The following is an 18,442-nucleotide window of genomic DNA, read 5'->3' on the forward strand; positions in this document are numbered from 1 at the left end:
ACACTTTCTGGCTTATTTATACCCATCATCTGTTTTATAAGTTGTCCCAGAGCATGTTGTGATCATCTTACTGTAAATCTTATTGTTGTAAACATTTTTGGGGTTTCTGATTTGTTGTCATAGTAATCCAAAAGTTAGTTAGGGAACCTGACAATTTATAGTAGGGCTATGCAGTAGATATGGAGGTGTATTTTCAAGGCACTTAGATTTACACAGTTCCGTAGTAACCTATAGAACTTTGTAAGTCTAAGTGCTTTGAAAATGAGCCCCATGGTTCACTAGCTTTACATTAAAGCTTTGACAGTATTTCAGATAAACTACTACTTAATATATTTAAGGTATTCCTTGTCATCAAGCAGATGAATCCATTACGAGTGGGTTGTGTCCATCAACCAGCAGGGGGAGATAGAGAGCACTGAAAAACCATAGCGCCTCATGGCCAGCTAGCTCCATCTGCCTCTTCAGTATGCTCTATCTCCTCAGCAGGGTGGATGCAGCTTGTTCAAGCTCCTTCAGAAATCTGCCTGGGGTGGCTCCTGTGCTATTGCTAGTTGTAGCAGGGGTGTTGTGGCTGATGGTGCCCACTTTAAAGGCACATAGGTACACCCTGTCCCTGTCTTTGCCCACGCTGTGGATGCAGGCGCATAGGTTCACCCTTTCACTGCCTTTCCCACGCTACTGACCCTCCGGAGTGGAAAAGGTTGCCTCTAACTTTCCTCACAGCATCAACAACAACAACAAAAAAAGAGTTGCTTCGCGCTGTAGCGCTGCGATCCAAGAAAAGAGGCTTTCCTTCAGTTTGTGCAGCGGATTGGAGCTCTGTTGACTCGATCCGGAGAGGTAAGAGCATTTTGAAGCTGCTCCGGGGTGGGCCCGCGTTTGGGGCGATTTTGGACCGAATCTGCCATTTTGAATTTTCCGCCGTTTTCGGCGATGGCTGCAGAGGTTGTAAAGCACTGTTCCTGTTGTAGCAAGCGCAGATCAGCAACAGGGCTCTGTAAATCGTGCTCTTCTGATGTCAGAGCCGGCCCGAGCATGGCGAGTGAGGTTTCTTCCCGCTCCGTGGAGCTGGCAGCAGGCACCATTTTGGAACAGCATGGTGCGACCGCCGCTGAGGCGGAGGGGTGTGAGCCTGGAGGGGAGCCTCAAATGGAAGCTAATATGAGAGCCATTTCCCCCGGACTGGAACCGAGAGGCCAGGGTGAGCCATTCTCCCCTGAATTTATTTTGCTGCTGCATAAAGCATTTATGTTCCGCCTAGACCGATATGCTCTTCCTTGTCATCAAGCAGATGAAGCCATTACATATGGGTTGTGTCCATCAACCAGCAGGGGGAGATAGAGAGCACTCAATTTTTCACAGTGCCTCATGGCCAGCCAGCTCCACTGCCTCTTCAGTATTCTCTATCTCCCCAAGCAGGATGGCTGCAGCTTCTTCGAGCTCCATCAAAAATCTGCCTGGGGGTGGCTCCTGGCTTGCCAGTTGTTAGCCGGGGTGTTAGATGCTATAGCAGCTTCACTTTGAAGGCACATAGGTCAGCCCTTTCCCTGCCTTACCCATGCCTCCGTGGATGTGGACATATTAGCTTGCTTTTTCCTGTCCTTTCCCACTCAGTGGATACAGGCACATTGGTTCGCCTTTCCCTGCCTTTCCCACTTATCTGAGCCTCCGGAGTGTTTTTATTTACCTCTTTTGCCTCTGCTTTCCTCACAGCGTTAAAAAAAAAAAGCGATTTCCTCTTTCTGGGCGGAAACTGGAGCACTATCTCTTCAAGAGATTTGCAGTGCTGCAACATGGGCTTCTAAGCTCTCTTTCGCCCGACATTACAGGCTGGATGTGGCTGCCAGGAGGGATGCGCGTTTTGGAGCACAGGCGCTAGCGCGTGGTGTGGCTTGTTCCCACCCTATTTAGGGATTGCTTTGTTACATCCCATACGTAATGGCTTCATCTGCTTGATGACAAGGAAGGGAAAATTAGGTTCTTACCATGATAATTTTCTTTCCTTTAGTCATAGCAGATGAAGCCATGAGCCCTCCCTGTATGATTGTCTGTAGTGCAGTGATTCTGATTTTAGGTGCTGTTCTTGTTTCCTGAAGTTATATTCCTTCCTTGGGGAGTCGGAAAACAGTCTTCAGGATTCTTGTTACAGGAGTTATAGGAGGATGAGTTCATTTCCTCCAGTTCATGTTTTGGGAGGATGAGTTTATTCCCTCCAGGAGGATGCAAGTATTCCCTCCGTTTATACAAAGTGGAGGGCGAGTTTATTCCCTCCAGGAGGATGAGTTCATTCCCTCCTTTTTTGGAGTTTATGCCCTTGTTAAGGGGCTATCGTTCGCTGTGAGGAAAGTTCGTGTTATTCCCATTGCGGTTTGCCATACTGCTTTGGAAGCTTCAAATACTGAAGAGGCAGTGGATCTAGCTGGCCATGAGGCACTGTGAAAAATTGAGTGCTCTCTATCTCCCCCTGCTGGTTGATGGACACAACCCATACGTAATGGCTTCATCTGCTTTGACTAAAGGAAAGAAAATTATCATGGTGGCAGCGATCCCCATATGGTGGCCTGCTGCCAGCACCAGCGTGTTCTCTATACTGTGGCCCTCATCCGAGGAAACAGGAAGTTATATCAGAGAGGCAGCCCACTGTACAGAGGAGATGCTCGTGCCGGCTGCAGGCCAGCATAATGGGATCGCTGTCGCCTTTTGAAAAACAAAAAAAGAAGGTAGGTTGGGTAGGGGAGTTGAGGAAGAAAGAGAGGAAAGATGCCGCTCCATAAAGAGCGCCGCCTGAGGCCCCCACCTCAGTCAAAAATGGTAAGGCTGCCACTGTCTTGCGTAGTAGTTTATATGGTAAATGGAGTGCTCCAAATGCTTTTGATACAAAAGCTTAGCAGGAATTGAAATTCTGTAAATTTGGGATAAGTTCCTCAGGAACTAGCCTCTCTGTGGAGGTATCAGCTGTCACTCCAAATGTGGCACAGAGTTGGCCATTTTAAAACCACTGTGGTGCTTAGTTTGTTTTCATTAGCTGAGGTCTGTGTGTGCGGAGGCTATTTTGCTTGGAGGTAAAATATGGTCTTTCATTATTTAAATTATTATAGTAGATTCCAGGTATTTCGGAATACTGGTTAATCAGGGCAGCCGCTTATTTGGCTCAAATCTGGGAGAACAAAAACAAAACACATTTATAAAGGGGAACGATTTTGCTTGTTTGGGCCAGTAACATCCACACAACGTCATTGATGCATCACCTACCCCTGGAGTATAAATAGGTTGCCACATTTGCGTACACGTGCAGCTGTGTGGTGTCGCGTTCCATCTGTGGCTTATGCAGTAAAAATGCCAAGGAAAGAGCTAACACTCGAAGACAAAATCATCACTTTGCTTGAAAAATTGGAAACCAACCGCCAAACAGCAGTCAGCACCAACTGGCAGAGATTACCAGGATGTCAAAATCCACAATAGCATGCGTTCTACAACAAGAAGAGAAATTGATAAACAAATGGACATTGAGAGACAACAAGGAGTTTCCCAGAAACGGAAGCATGAAGGTAAAGATCCTGATGTAGAAGAGGCCCTGATTCAATGGTTCTCAATTGTAACAGGAAGAGGTGTTCATGTGAGTGTACCAATGTAAAAAAAACAAGTCAGGAGTTAACTAGAAAACGTGATCACAATGATTTTAAAGCAACAGATAGCTGGTTGCCATGGTGAAAATGCAAGTTCAGGATAAAGTTTAAGAGAATAGATGGTGAGAAGGACAGTGCAGATGCTATAAGTTCTGAACTGTGGAAAACTACAAAACTTCCACGTTTGCTTTGTAAATTTTGTGTGGATGACATCTGAAATATTGACAAAACAGGGCTATTCTACCGTTCCACACCTGATGACTCCCCGACCTATAAACACACAGCAGTGTCTAGCTCAAAGAAAGCGAGGGATCCATGTCACAGTGCTATGCTGTTCCAACATGTTGGGAACTGATAAAAGCAAGCTGAAGGTTATTGTACTGTTTTTCTTTTCTTCAAATTTTTTGTTTAACAATATATGAGAAATTTTAACTTTTATCCGACACACTAGTACTGTACTAATTTTTTCAAGGTACCCTTACAACTTCATTTATTTGGGGCAGCTGCTTAACAGTGGTTCTCCCAGAATCCTCAGCCTCATTGGTTTACTTTCACATAACCAAACTTGGTTTCGGTTTTGGCCAAAACCAGTGTATTAGTTCTGGCTGTTTCGGTTTTAGCCGAAACTGAAGAAAAGCAGTTTGTTAGCCTCCAAAGGTTTGTATTTTTGCATAAGATTGGCAACAACATAGATGTTCTAGTGCACAGGTGGGTAACCTTGGTCCTCAAGGACCGCAACCCAGTTGGGGTTTTGGATTTCTCCAATGAATATGCAGGAGATCTGTTTGCATGCACTAGCTTGAAGAGTAGCAGAGTTCTAGGCTGATAAGTTTAAATGCAAGAAGTACAATTGCATGTTTTGGGGTGCAGAAATTCAGGGGAGCAGTATGTAATGTGGGCTGACTTCAGATGGGCACTTGCTAAGCTTCCATCAGGAGAGAGATCTTGGTTGATAATTTTTTAACTCCAGGTAGCAAAACAAAATGAGAGAGTGTTTAGTGCCACAGGAATACTAGGTTGCATAGGGTGAGTATAAAAAGGGGAAAATGGCTATATACAAGTTGCTGGTGAAACTGTGTATGTCAAAAACCAGAAGGGATGCCCTCCGCAATAAGCATTCCCTTCAGCCCTTTCAGCTACAACTTAGAGCTGGACACCCTGTTCATGGATGCAGTCTCAACCAGCCACATTAAAGCAGTCACAGCAAAAGCATTCAGAGTAATGTGGAGGTTAAAAAGACTCAGATATCTCTTACCCTAATGACATCTTCATAACCTTGGTGCAATCATTAGTACTATCACACTTTGATTATTGCAATGCCATTTATGTCTGCTGCAAAGAATTGACCTAAAAGATCACAGCCCAAAATACAGCAGCCAGACTTGTTTCCAAGGTCAAACGTTTTGAGAGAGCATCTCCCCTGCTCAGGAAACTACACTGGCTCTCTTATAAAAGCCAGAACAGCCTTTAAACCCTGCGTATTAGTTTTCAAAACTCTATATGGGTTAACCCTAGATTGCATGCAACCTTTAATTAATCTACCCTTATTTAACACTGTTCCTGGTTCCAGAGACTACTTAACTCTCCATTATCCTAGTTGCAAAAAAGTGGTATACAGTATAAGTGGTTTTCACAGCAGGGTTCCCTTACCAATGTACCAAATGGTGGAACTTCCTCCTGAAACTAGTAAGATGAGTGCATAATTATTTGATATTCTGAAAATCTTTAAAAACCTTTTCTTTTTAAGAAAGTTTTTACTGATGGACCTCCCCCCCACCATAAGGAAGATTCCTAATGTAAAATGGCCATTTCCATTCCTACACTTCATAATGTTGTTCTTTCAAACTAATTATCACATTATATTTAATCATTGTTTAATTCAACCCTACAAGGCTGATGTATTCACTGACTAATTTGTTTTGTTAGTTTAATAATCTGTTAGCCCACATTGAACCCGATTTGATTGGGAAGATATGGGATATAAATGAAATAAAATAAATAAAAATAAAGGGAACTCAATCTTTTATAGGAAGGATTTTCGAAAGCAAAAGACAATGACACAGAGATATGTATATATTTTGAAGGTATATGTTTAGACATTTATAGACAAATACGTTCAATACATTTAAATTTTTTTTTTATTTAACCTGTCTCTGTTCCTTTGTCTCTCTCTCTCTTTTTTTTTTTTTTTTTTTAATATCCTTCCTTTAAGGAGATCAACATTCCTTTAGTGTGGCTGGTTGAGACTGTATCTGTTAACAGGGTGTCCTGTCTGTAAATTGTACCTGAAAGGGCTGAAGGGTATGCTCCTAAAACTCTATAAGATAGTTAAGATGGGGGGGGGAGGATATGATATACTAAAAGTATAAATGCGTATGAAATTAATTTTTTTCCCTTCAAAAAAGTTCTAGAACAAGAAGCTCCAAGCAGTGGAATGGGGGGGGGGGGGGGGGGGGCGAGCAGGGAGAGGGGAGGAGCAATGATTAAAATGGGTTGGTAGTAGGCATCCTGTTTCCCTTCCCTCCCCCTGATCTCCCACCACAATTAAATTTAAACATACCTTAGCTGGTTGGGATCCCCAAGTCCTGCCAGCTGAAGAAATGATCCCTTTCCCGAATCGGAACAGCATGGAAAGTACTTTGAGCCCACTGACTGCTATGCTGTTTTGACTCGGGTTGGGCTTTGCATTTCTTCATTTGGTGGGACTTGGGGATCCTGCCAGCCACAGGAATGGTGGGTTTGAGGCAAATGTGGGCACAGGCCCAGCCCTTGCTCCAAGGGGCTAAACTCAGGAGTAGCACAAGGCCCGATCTACATGTCAGACCTCGTTGATTTACCAACCAGGAACACAAAAAGGTCAGCACGCACATTCTTGAATCTCCATTACCCCAGTTGCAAAGGACTCATATAAATCAATTTATGCATCCAGCTTCTCCTACATAAGCGCGCAACTATGGAACGCACTGCCAAATGTCATAAAAACAATGCATGACCTTAACAATCTTCTGAAAACTACTGAAAACCAACCTGTTCAAAAAGGCATACCACAATGATTCATCCTAAATACTAGACAATGAAATTCTACCAAAACTAAACAAAGCCGAACTCCCTACACCGGACTGCCTCACTTACTCGGACACGCTTAACGTGTCATACATTACCACTTTATTTCCCATGCCGGGAATGAACTTTCTATATTTGACTCTCTAACTTACCCTATAATTTACTCTATCATCTATGAACTTCAATGCAATACCACCTTGTAATTTACTCTATCATTTACGAATTTCAATGCTATACCATTTTGTATTTCTCAGATCCGGAAATGACGACTGTCACGTCATAATGTAAGCCAAAAAGGTGGGAAAATGTGGGATACAAATGCAACAAATAAATAAATATATATATATTTTTCAAGCTTTGCTTCCCAGTTGAAGTGCTAGAGGCAAAGCAGTAAAAGAATTAAAAAAATCCTAGCATAAGCACTAATTTGGTAGAAGTGAACAAAAAGCCAGAGATGACCTTGGATTTATAACATTTGAACAACAAGTAAATTGCATAAACTAGATAGGTCTCGCCATCCTTGTTTCCATCAGCTGAGATGTTTGTATTAACTGTTTCTCCCTACATGTTTTTTGATACTTAAAACATGCATTTTATTTTCAGATTTTCTATTTTGTACATACATTATTTTGTATATACTGTATATGATGACTTCAGTGGGCACTGATCGTTCCCGAGGCACTCGAGATAAAGCGCAGATTCCAACTCCACAGTCACAGAAACAAGTGCAGGTATGTAATGTTGAGCCTTAATTAGTAGGTCAGTGTTATCAAATAACTCCTGTAAATATCTTAGAGCCCTGGTCCTTACCACCAGCCTGGTAGCGCTTTAGAAATGTTAAGTAGTAGTAGTAGTACTATCTGCTTGTTATATTAATATCATGCTTTAACATTATCATGTTACCCAAGATCCTTCTATAATACTAAATGTTTATTTCTTACATATCTCCATTTTCCTTGTCATCAAGCAGATGAAGCCATTACATATGGGTTGTGTCCATCAACTTTTCACAGTGCCTCATGGCCAGCCAGCTCCACTGCCTCTTCAGTATTCTCTATCTCCCCAAGCAGGGTGGCTGCAGCTTCTTCGAGCTCCATCAAAAATCTGCCTGGGGGTGGCTCCTGGCTTGCCAGTTGTTAGCCGGGGTGTTAGAGGCTATAGCAGCTTCACTTTGAAGGCACATAGGTCAGCCCTTTCCCTGCCTTACCCATGCCCCCGTGGATGTGGACATATTAGCTTGCTTTTCCCTGTCTTTTCCCACTCAGTGGATGCAGGCACATTGGTTCGCCTTTCCCTGCCTTTCCCACTTATCTGAACCTCTGGAGTTCTTATTACCTCTGCTTTCCTCACAGCGTTAAAAAAAAAAAAAAAAAATGGAACAGAGGTTTTCCTTTGATTCTTCTATGGGACCGGAGCTGTGATACTCGGTCCGGTGAGGTAAGAGTGTTTTCTAATTCCTCCGGGGTGGGCCCGCGATTGGGGCGTTTTTGGCGGGAAATCCGCCATTTTGAATTTTCCCGCCATTTTCGGCGATGGCTGCAGAGAATGTAAAGCGCTGTTCCTGGTGTGGCAAGCGCAAATCAGCAGCGGGGTTCTGTAAATTGTGCTGTACAGGTGTAAGAGCCGGCCCGAGCATGGCGAGCGATGATTCTTCCTGCTCAGAGCTGGCAGCTGACGCCATTTTGAATTCTCCGCATGGCGTGGCCTCCGTAGAGACGGAGAGCCCTGAGCCCGGGGGGGGGGGGGGGACCTCAAATTGAGGCTATTCAGGGAGCGGCTAGCCATGGACGGGATCTGGGTGCCCAGGGCGAGTTTTTCTCCCCTGATTTTGTGTTGTTATTGCATAAAGCATACATGCTACTGCTACTACTACTACTACTACTTAACATTTTTAGAGCGCTACTAGGGTTACGCAGCGCTGTACAATTTAACAAAGAGAGACAGTCCCTGTTCAAAGAGCTTACAATCTAATAGACAAGTGAATGGTCGGTCCGATAGGGGCAGTCAAATTGGGGCAGTCTGGATTCACTGAACGGTAAGGGTTAGGTGCTGAACGCAGCATTGAAGAGGTGGGCTTTAAGCAAAGACTTGAAGACGGGCAGGGACGGGGCTTGGCGTAAGGGCTCATGCTGAAAAGAGCTCTCCATCAAGGGTCGTCTGAGGCCCCTTCTATTGTCCCCCCCCTCCCCCCCCCCCGGTGGATTCTGGCCTGGGACTGCCCGCTGAGGCTATTTTCCCTGATAATTGGCATAAAGAAAAGCGTAGAAGGGCTAATTCCCCTTCAGATTGTGGTGCACCTCCTTTTTCCCCCCCGTGGTCGGGATGTGGTGACTCTGAGGGGTCTGGCAGGTCTTCGGGGCCAGAGGAGCCAGGAGAAGAAGGTGCAGAGTTGTCTCTGGATCCGGATGATCCGTCCGCGGTGAGGATTTTCCACCGCGAAGCGCTGCCAGCACTTATTTCTGATGTCCTACAGGCCCTCTCTATTGAAGATCCTGGGAGGGGAGTAGCCTCCTCTGGGAATCCGAGGATGGCAAGTACCAAAATGCCTGCTCGAGCCTTTCCTTTGCATGACTCCATCCAAGAGCTTATTTCTGCTCAATGTGCTGACCCCAAGGGACCTTTGAAAGTTTCCAGGGCTATGGGGCAATTATATCCTCTAAGTGAGGAGCATTTGGCTCGCTTTGCAATGCCTAAAGTGGATGCTCTAGTCACCGCTGTGACAAAACGGACTACCCTCCCTGTGGAAGGAGGTGTTGCCCTGAAGGATATTCAAGACCGAAGGTTGGAATCAGCGCTGAAGCGGTCCTTTGAAATTGCAGGTCTTACTATTCGGGCGTCTGCATGCAGTTGTTATGCTGCTAGAGCCTGCCTAGCATGGTTGCAACAGGCAGTTGAACAGCCCAGTGATGGAGCGGAGTCCCTTTATGAGGTGGCTCCGTGGATTGTCGGCCCTGTCCTTTTTGGCTGACGCCCTTTATGATATTGTCAGAGCTTCGGCTAAACAAATGGCAGTAGCAGTGACGGCTCACCGTCTTCTTTGGCTACGACATTGGGCGGTGGACATGGCCTCTAAGCAAAGGCTGGTGAAGTTGCCCTTTCAAGGCCTTCTCCTGTTTGGTGAGGAGTTGGAAAAGATTGTGAAAGGCCTGGGGGATTCCAAACCTCAGCGCTTACCCGAGGATAGGCCGCGGCCTTCCTCCAAGGGTCAGGCGGTTCACTCCTCTTCCGTGAAGCTAGAAGGTACTGCCCGGGACATTCTGCTGGGTTCACTTTGCGTGGCCGTTTTCAGCAGAGGAACTCCTTTTGCTCGGACTTAAGGCCTGGAGTTCAGGGGCGACCCTCTCAATGATGGTGCGCCGGCCCCCTCCTCGTTTCCTGCAGTAGGAGGAAGACCTTCCCTCTTTTTCGAGGAGTGGGCCAAGATTTCCTCAGATCAGTGGGTTCTGGACCTGATCAGAGATGGTTACCGAATAGAATTCTATGCCTTGGTAAGAGACGTGTTTGTGGAGTCCCGATGCGGCTCTGCTGCCAAACGGGTAGCAGTAGAGGGGACCTTACAAGGCCTGATTCGATTAGGGGCGGTGACCCCGGTACCTCCCGCCGAACATGGCTGCGGCCGCTACTCCATTTACTTTGTGGTATCCATATCCAGCAGACAGCTAAGACCTGTCGCTTCTTCCTCTATAATATTAGCAAAATCCGCCCATTCCTCTGAACAGACCACCCGAACCCTCGTTCACTCACTCATTACCTCTTGTCTTGACTTTTGCAACCTTCTCCTTGCTGGTCTCCCGCTTAGCCACCTATCCCCCCTTCAATCTGTCCAAAATTCCGCTGCACGTCTTATCTACCGCGTGAACCGATACTCTCATATCACCCCTCTTCTCAAGTCGCTTCACTGGCTCCCGATTCACTACCGTATTCAGTTCAAGCTTCTCCTAATGACCTTCAAATGCACTCAATCTGCAGCCCCCCATTACCTCTCTACTCTCCTCTCCCCCTTTGTCCCCACCCGTAACCTCCGCTCTCAGGACAAATCACTCCTATCTGTACCCTTCTCCACCACCGCTAACTCCAGACTCCGTCCCTTCTGCCTCGCATCACCTTATGCCTGGAACAGACTCCCGAGCCCATACGCCATGCGCCCTCCCTACCCATCTTTAAGTTCCTACTCAAAACCCATCTCTTCTCCCTTGCTTTTGGCGCCTAACCACCTTCCCCATTCACGATACACTGACTACACTGACTACATAGTTTGTTACCTTTAGATTGTAAGCTCTCTTGAGCAGGGACTGTCCTTCCCCATGTTTTAACTTGTACAGCGCTGCGTAACCCTAGTAGCGCTATAGAAATGCTAAGTAGTAGTAGTAGTGAAAAGGTGTGTCTTTTCGCCCGATTCTGGACTTAAAAGAGCTAAACAAGTCCCTAAAAGTGCGGCATTTTCGCATGGAAACCCTGCGCTCCGTCATTGCGGCGGTACAGCCAGGAGAGTTTCTCACGTCTCTGGACCTGAAAGAAGCTTACTTGCACATTCCAATTTGGCCCCCGCACCAGAAGTTTCTGCGGTTTGCGGTGATGGGAAAACATTTCCAGTTTCGGGCCTTGCCTTTTGGCCTCGCCACAGCTCCCCGAACCTTTTCCAAGGTAATGGTGGTAGTAGCTGCTTTTCTCAGGCGAGAAGGTATCCGGGTTCACCCGTACTTAGATGACTGGCTCATCAGAGCGGACTCTGCTACAGAGAGTCATCAAGCTACAGCCAGAGTGGTCTCAGTACTTCAATCTCTGGGCTGGGTCGTCAATATGACCAAAAGTCACCTGACCCCCTCGCAATCACTAGAATATTTGGGGGCACGGTTCGACACAGACTCGGGATATGTATTCCTACCCAAGCAAAGGCGGTGCAAGCTTCAGAATCAGGTCCGTCTGCTCCTGAGGATGCCCCGCCCGTGAGCTTGGGACATTGTCCAGCTATTGGGATCGATGTCGGCCACCTTGGAATTGGTGCCCTGGGCGAGAGCGCACCTGAGACCTCTGCAGTATTCCCTACTTCATCGATGGTCTCCAGTATCTCAGGATTATCAATGCAGACTCACGTGGGTCCCTGCGGCCCAGCTCAGCATGGAGTGGTGGCTCTCAGACAGCATGCTGCGGCGAGGAATGTCTCACTGGCGCTCCCCGATTGGTGCCTAGTGGTGACAGATGCCAGCCTGCAGGGCTGGGGCGCACATTGCAAGGGGAAGCATGCCCAGGTTCTATGGACACCCGACGAGTCGGAGTGGTCCATCAATCGCCTAGAGTTGAAAGCGGTATTTCAGGCGCTACTAGCCTTTCAGTTGACCCTGGAAGGATTGGCTGTCAGAGTTCTGTCGGACAACACGACAGCAGTGGCCTACATAAATCGAGAAGGCGGCACTCAGTGCAGAGCTGTAGCCGCGCAGGCCGAACAAATTTGCCACTGGGCCAAGCTACATCTGCAGTTTCTGTCAGCAGCTCATATTGCAGGTCAGAGCAACGTGCAAGCCGATTATCTAAGCAGGCATCAAATCGATCCAGCGGAGTGGGAACTTGCAAAGTATTCCTGCAGATCTGTGCCAAATGGGGAACGCCCGTAGCGGATTTTATGGCCTCAAGCGCAAATGCCAAAGTCCCGTACTTTTACAGCAGACGGAGAGATCCTCGCACGGCGGGGTTGGATGCCTTGGCTCAACCCTGGCCTATGGGCCTCCTGTATGTGTTCCCTTCATGGCCTTTGATAGGGCGAGTGCTCCTGTGGATTCGGCTTTATCCAGGAAAAGTGGTTCTCATCGACCCGGACTGGCCCAGGAGTCCGTGGTATGCGGACCTTCGGTGGATGCTGGTGGAGGCTCCCTGGCCGTTGCCTCTGGTACCGAACCTGTTGTCACAGGGCCCGGTAACCATGGAGGATGCCTGCCGCTTTGGTCTAACGGCATGGCTATTGAGAGGGCACAATTGAGAGACAAAGGCTATTCTAACAATGTTATTTGCACACTCCTGCAGGTCCGCAAGTGGTCCACTTCTGTGGCTTATGCCAGGATTTGGAGACTGTTTGAGTCATGGTGTGTTTCAAAGGTGATCACACCCATGCAGGCTCCTGTCTCTCTGATTCTGGACTTTTTGCAGGATGGTGTACAAAAATGCTTTCAGGACCTCTGATCATCTTTTTGTATTGTTATCAGGTCCTCACAGAGAGTCTCCAGCGTCTAAAGCCACTATTGCCCGCTGGCTCAAAGAAGCTATCTTCTCAGCTTATCTGCTTGCCGGCCGGTCTCCGCCTGTAGCCTTTAAGGCGCATTCTCCAAGAGCGATTTCTTCCTCTTGGGCTGAAACTGGAGCACTCTCTCTTCATGAGATGCAGTGCAGCAACATGGGCTTCTAAGCTCTCATTTGCCCGACATTACAGGTTGGATGTGGCTGCTAAGAGGGACGTGCTCTTTGGAGCTCAAGTGTTAGCGCGTGGTGTGGCTTGTTCCCACCCTATCTAGGGATTGCTTTGTTACATCCCATTCGTAATGGCTTCATCTGCTTGATGACAAGGAAGGGAAAATTAGGTTCTTACCTTGGTAATTTTCTTTCCTTTAGTCATAGCAGATGAAGCCATGAGCCCTCCCTGTCTGACTGTGTGCTGATGTGACTCTATTTGATGATCAGTTTCTTTCCTGAAGATTTAGTCCTTCCTTGGGAGAAAGTTAGAAAACAGTCTTCAGGATTACTGTTCAAGTACAGGAGGATGAGTTCATTTCCCTCCTTTGAGTTACAGGAGGGCGAGTTCATTCCCTCCTTTTGAGTTAATGCTCCTGTTATGTGGCCATCGTTCGCTGTGAGGAAAGTTCATGTTATTCCCATTGCGGTCTGTATACTGCTTTGGAAGCTTCAAATACTGAAGAGGCAGTGGAGCTAGCTGGCCAAGAGCTACTATGGTTTTTGAGTGCTCTCTATCTCCCCCTGCTGGTTGATGGACACAACCCATTCGTAATGGCTTCATCTGCTATGACTAAAGGAAAGAAAATTACCAAGGTAAGAACCTAATTTTCCCTTTTGTCAGAGGGGGTGCCCTGGGATCTTTCCAGTGAGCCGCCAAAACCACCCTGGCCACAGACATGGCGTGCCTAACTAGTAAAGCTTGAGATTTAGAAAGACCCCTGGGCTTTACCAGGAACAAGAAATACCTGGGGGGACCACGGTATTGGCTTGGCCAACCATCTCTGAACTCTAAAAGAAACAGCTGTCCACAAAGCCTGAGCCTTAATACAGGTCCACCATATATGGCCCAGGGTACCTTTGTCCACAGCCCCTCCAGCATAAGGGGGAAGTGGTTGGAAACATCCTATGCTACCGAGCAGGAGTGAGGTACCACCGGTACAAGACTTTAACAGCATTTTCTTTAAAAAGTACAGAAATGGACACCTTCAGGATGTTGTTCTTAGTAAGATTCCAGTCATCCTCCTCCAGTTCAAACCCCAACTCTTGATGCCAATGAGAGTGATGTAAAACATATGGTGGCACACCCTTACGCTGAAATTTATACAGACATAAGACCCCTTGGCCCCCGAGAATCCCAGTGCAAAATAAGACAGCAGATGTAAATTCTCAAATTGGACATATTCCAAACACTAAAATGAAAGTAAAATGATTTTTTTCTACCTTTGTTGTCTGGTGACTTTGTTTTTCTATTCATATTGGTCCCAGATTCTGCTGCTCTCTATCTGTTCTCTTAACTCTGTTTTCAGGGCTTCCTTTCCATATATTTCTTTGCTTTCCTCCTTTCTTCTTCATTTCTTGCCCTACATCCATAAGTAAAAGCTGGGTCGTCCTCCGTGGAATTGATTGGAGGAGGTATAACGTGGATCCAGCTTTTGCCTATTTTCTCCATCCATGTGCAGTTTTTCTCCTCTCCCCTTTCTCTCATCTCCATCCATGTGCATCTTCTTCTTTTTTCTTTTCTGCCCTCCATCCATGTCCAGCACTTCTCCTCTCTCCCCTATCCTCTCCTCCATGTCCAGCGATTCTCTTCTCCCCTGTCCTCCCCTCCATGTCCAGCGATTCTCTTCTCCCCTGTCCTCCCCTCCATGTCCAGCAATTCTCCTCTCTCCCCTGCCCTCCTCTGCCATCCATGTCCAGCATGTCTCTTCTCTCCCCTGCCCTCCCCTCCATCCATGTCCAGCATGTCTCCTCTCTCCCCTGCCCTCCCCTGCCATCCATGTCTAACGATTCTCCTCTCTCCCCTTCCCTCCTCTCTCACGATTCTCCTCGCTCCCCTGCCCTCCCCTTCTATCCATGTCCAGTGAATCTCTCTTTGCTGACCTCCCCTCCCATCCATGTCCAGTATGTCTCCTCTCTCCCCTGCCCTCCCCTCTCATCCATGTGCAGCGATTCTCCTCTGCCCCCTGTCCTCCCCTGCCATCCATGTCCAACGATTCTCCTCTCCCCTGCCCTCACCTCCCATCCATGTCCAGCGATCCTCCTCTCTCCCCTGTCCTCTCCTCCATGTCCAGCAATTCTCTTCTCCCCTGTCCTCCCCTCCATGTCCAGTGATTCTCCTCTCTCCCCTGTCCTCCCCTCCATGTCCAGCGATTCTCCTCTCTCCCCGTCCTCCTCTCCATGTCCAGCGATTCTCTCTTCCCTGCCATCCCCTCCCATCCATGTTCAGCATGTCTCCTCTCTCCCCTGTCATCCCCCTCTCATCCATATCCAGCATGTGCTCTCTCCCCTCTCATCCATGTCCAGCTATTCTCTCTTCCCTGCCCTCCCCTCTTATCCATATCCAACGATTCTTCTTCCCCCAGCCCATCCTCCTTCTCCACTGCCTACCTGCCTGTCACCACTGAAGCGATAAAGAAAGGCTGCCAGCGTCGGACTTGCAGCTCGAACGGTGTAGCGATTGAGAGAGGCTGGCAGCGTCGGAGCTTCCCTCTGCGAGTCCCGCCTATGCGGAAACAGGAAGTTGAAATAAAGTAGACGGGACTTGCAGAAGGAAGCACCGATGCTACCAGCCTCTCTCAGTTGCTGCACTGTTCGCGCTGCCACATCTGTTAAAAAAAAAAAAAACAGTAAGTAGGGGAGTGAGAGGAAGGGTGCAGGACTTGCCGGGGAAAAAAAGATGCCGGTACGCCATACCGGTGTGTTCCGGCACAAAAAAAGCCCTGATTAAATGTAAAAGTGATCTGCAGAGTACTGGTAATCTGTTTCACACATTGTTAGTATCTTGGATACTTAAACGCAGGATTTTGTTTTGTAAACCACATTTGTGCTCCTTTAGTGAATATTCTGGTCAAATTTATTTATTTAATCTTAAATACAGCAAATGTGATAAAGATCATTAAAAGCAGTTTACAACAAAATAAAATATTTTAGTAACATTATAAACTTAATGCACTACGAGTAATGTTGTTGTTTATAATGGTGGTATGTGTGTGTGTTTTGATTTTCCCATGTCAGTGGATTTAGAATTTGAATATCTATATTTCTCCGAGGACAAGCAGGCTGCTTGTTCTCACTGATGGGTTGACGTCCTCGGCAGCCCCCTCCATCGGAAAGTTTACTAGCAAAGGCCTTTGCTAGTCCTCGCGCGCCCATGCGCACCGCGCATGCGCGGCCGTCTTCCCGCCCGAAACCGGCTCGAGCCGGCCATTCTAGTCTTCTTTCGTCTGCGCTCGGTACGGTCGTGTTACGCCGTTCGTGCCCCAGAGAGTCGACCTCGCGCGTCCTTTTCGACGTGTTTTTTTGTCTATTTTTCCTTAACAAAGTTCGGGAAGCGCTCCGGAAGTGTTCCGGAAGACCCTTTTGGGTTTTCTGCCCTTCCCGTATTTCTCAAGTTTTTGCCCCGTAAGTTTTCTTTCGTTGTCGGGGTAGGCCTCTTTTGGCCTCGGTCGAGATTTTCTCCCTCTAAATTTTGGTGCTTCAAATTTCGCCATTTCGGCTTTTGATTTCGCCGGCGTGATTTTTCCGCCCATGACATCGAAGCCTTCCAGCGGCTTCAAGAAGTGCACCCAGTGCGCCCGGGTAATCTCGCTCACTGATAGGCACTCTGCGTGACTTCAGTGTCTAGGGGCCCAGCACCGCCCTCAGAACTGCAGTCTGTGTTCCCTGTTACAAAGGCGGACTCAGGTAGCGAGATTAGCCCAGTGGAACGTTTTGTTCTCGGGCTCTTCGTCGGCATCGGCACCGGAGGCATCGAGTGCATCGACGTCGTCAGCGTCCGGACCATCTTCCTTGGCTGCCGCTCCATCGACTGCATCGAGGCATCGGACCTCTGCATCGGCGCCGAGGCATCGGGCGACTGCATCGACGTCGGTGGTACCGAGACTTCGTCTGCTGATGTCGTCGGACGGAGGTGCATCGTCAGGAGTGCAGGTGAGGGCTGTCCATTCCCCTGCTGGTGGCGGTGAGCCTTCGGGTGGGTCTCCTCCTACCCTGAGGGCTCCTGCGGTACAGCCCCCCCGGGATCGACCCTCTTCGGTCTCGGCCCCGAGGAAGCGACGGATGGATTCTACGTCCTCCTCGTCGGTGCCGGGGAGCTCCGGTGACATGCTTCGGAAGAAATCGAAGAAGCATCGACACCGGTCTCCTCCCCATGTCGGCACCGAGAGCTCTGGGTCGCCGAGGGATTCGGCACCCAGCAGGCATCGGCACCGAGAGGACCGCTCACCCTCTGTTCAGGAGGTGTCGATGCGCTCCACTCTGGACAGCCCGGAACAGCCTCCTCGCCCGGAACAGGTTCTGACGTCGACGCCTGCATCGGCCTCTCAGCCTTTCTCTGCAGCCGCTCTAAACGAGAGCCTCCGGGCCGTTCTCCCAGAGATTCTGGGAGAGCTGTTGCGCCCTACCCCTCCGGTACCGGCGGTGCTTGTGCCTCCGGTACCGTCGAGCGTGGCGCCGGCTGGCCCATCGCCCAGGTTGAGGTCCCCGACGTCGGTACCGCTTGCGGTGCCGACCGCGGCCACCTCCCAGGAAGGCTCCCCGACTACGTCAGCGGAGGGAGCTTCGCCGATGCGGGCGAGGGAGTCTACCTCTCGATGCCCCCACCGTGGCCGGGGTTCCACGGAGTCGAGCAGGGCGAGGTTGCAGACACAGGTTCGTGAACTTGTGTCTGACACCGAGGGTGAGGCCTCGTGGGAGGAAGAGGAGGACCCCAGATATTTCTCTGACGAGGATCTCGCCCCCTGTGTCAGGAAGCCGTCAGCATGTGGCTCTGGGCTCGCCGTCAAGGCATGCTGCTCCAAGCCACATATCTGGCTGGCGTAAACAACAGTCTGGCCGACAGACTGAGCAGGATTATGCAACCTCACGAGTGGTCGCTCAACCCCCGAGTGGTGCGCCAGATCTTCCAAGCGTGGGGCACCCCCTTGGTGGATCTCTTCGCATCTCGAGCGAACCACAAAGTCCCTCAGTTCTGTTCCAGGCTTCAGGCCTCCGGCAGACTAGCATCGGATGCCTTCCTCCTGGATTGGGGGGAAGGCCTGCTGTATGCTTATCCTCCCATCCCTCTGGTGGGGAAGACTTTGTTGAAACTCAAGCAAGACCGAGGCACCATGATTCTGATTGCTCCTTTTTGGCCGCGTCAGATCTGGTTCCCCCTTCTTCTGGAGTTATCCTCCGAAGAACCGTGGAGATTGGAGTGTTTTCCGACCCTCATCACACAGGACGAGGGGGCGCTTCTGCATCCCAACCTCCAGTCTCTGGCTCTCACGGCCTGGATGTTGAGGGCGTAGACTTTGCCTCTTTGGGTCTGTCAG

The 18,442-nt window shown here is 48.6% G+C and overlaps 1 protein-coding gene across 3 annotated transcripts in view; it reads left to right on the plus strand.

Annotated features, from left to right (window-relative positions):
• The window catches only part of LOC115462832 (ubiquitin-associated protein 2-like), a 434,768-nt gene that overhangs the window by 47,108 nt on the left and 369,218 nt on the right, over positions 1–18,442 (plus strand). For all 3 annotated transcript variants that reach the window (XM_030192863.1, XM_030192864.1, XM_030192865.1), the window contains exon 2: positions 7,293–7,420. In XM_030192863.1, the coding sequence (XP_030048723.1) occupies positions 7,334–7,420 (87 nt within the window). In that variant the 5' untranslated portion in view covers positions 7,293–7,333. The remainder of the gene's footprint in view (positions 1–7,292; positions 7,421–18,442) is intronic.

The sequence above is a fragment of the Microcaecilia unicolor genome, chromosome 2 (assembly GCF_901765095.1).
Source record: "Microcaecilia unicolor chromosome 2, aMicUni1.1, whole genome shotgun sequence".
NCBI lineage: Eukaryota > Metazoa > Chordata > Amphibia > Gymnophiona > Siphonopidae > Microcaecilia > Microcaecilia unicolor.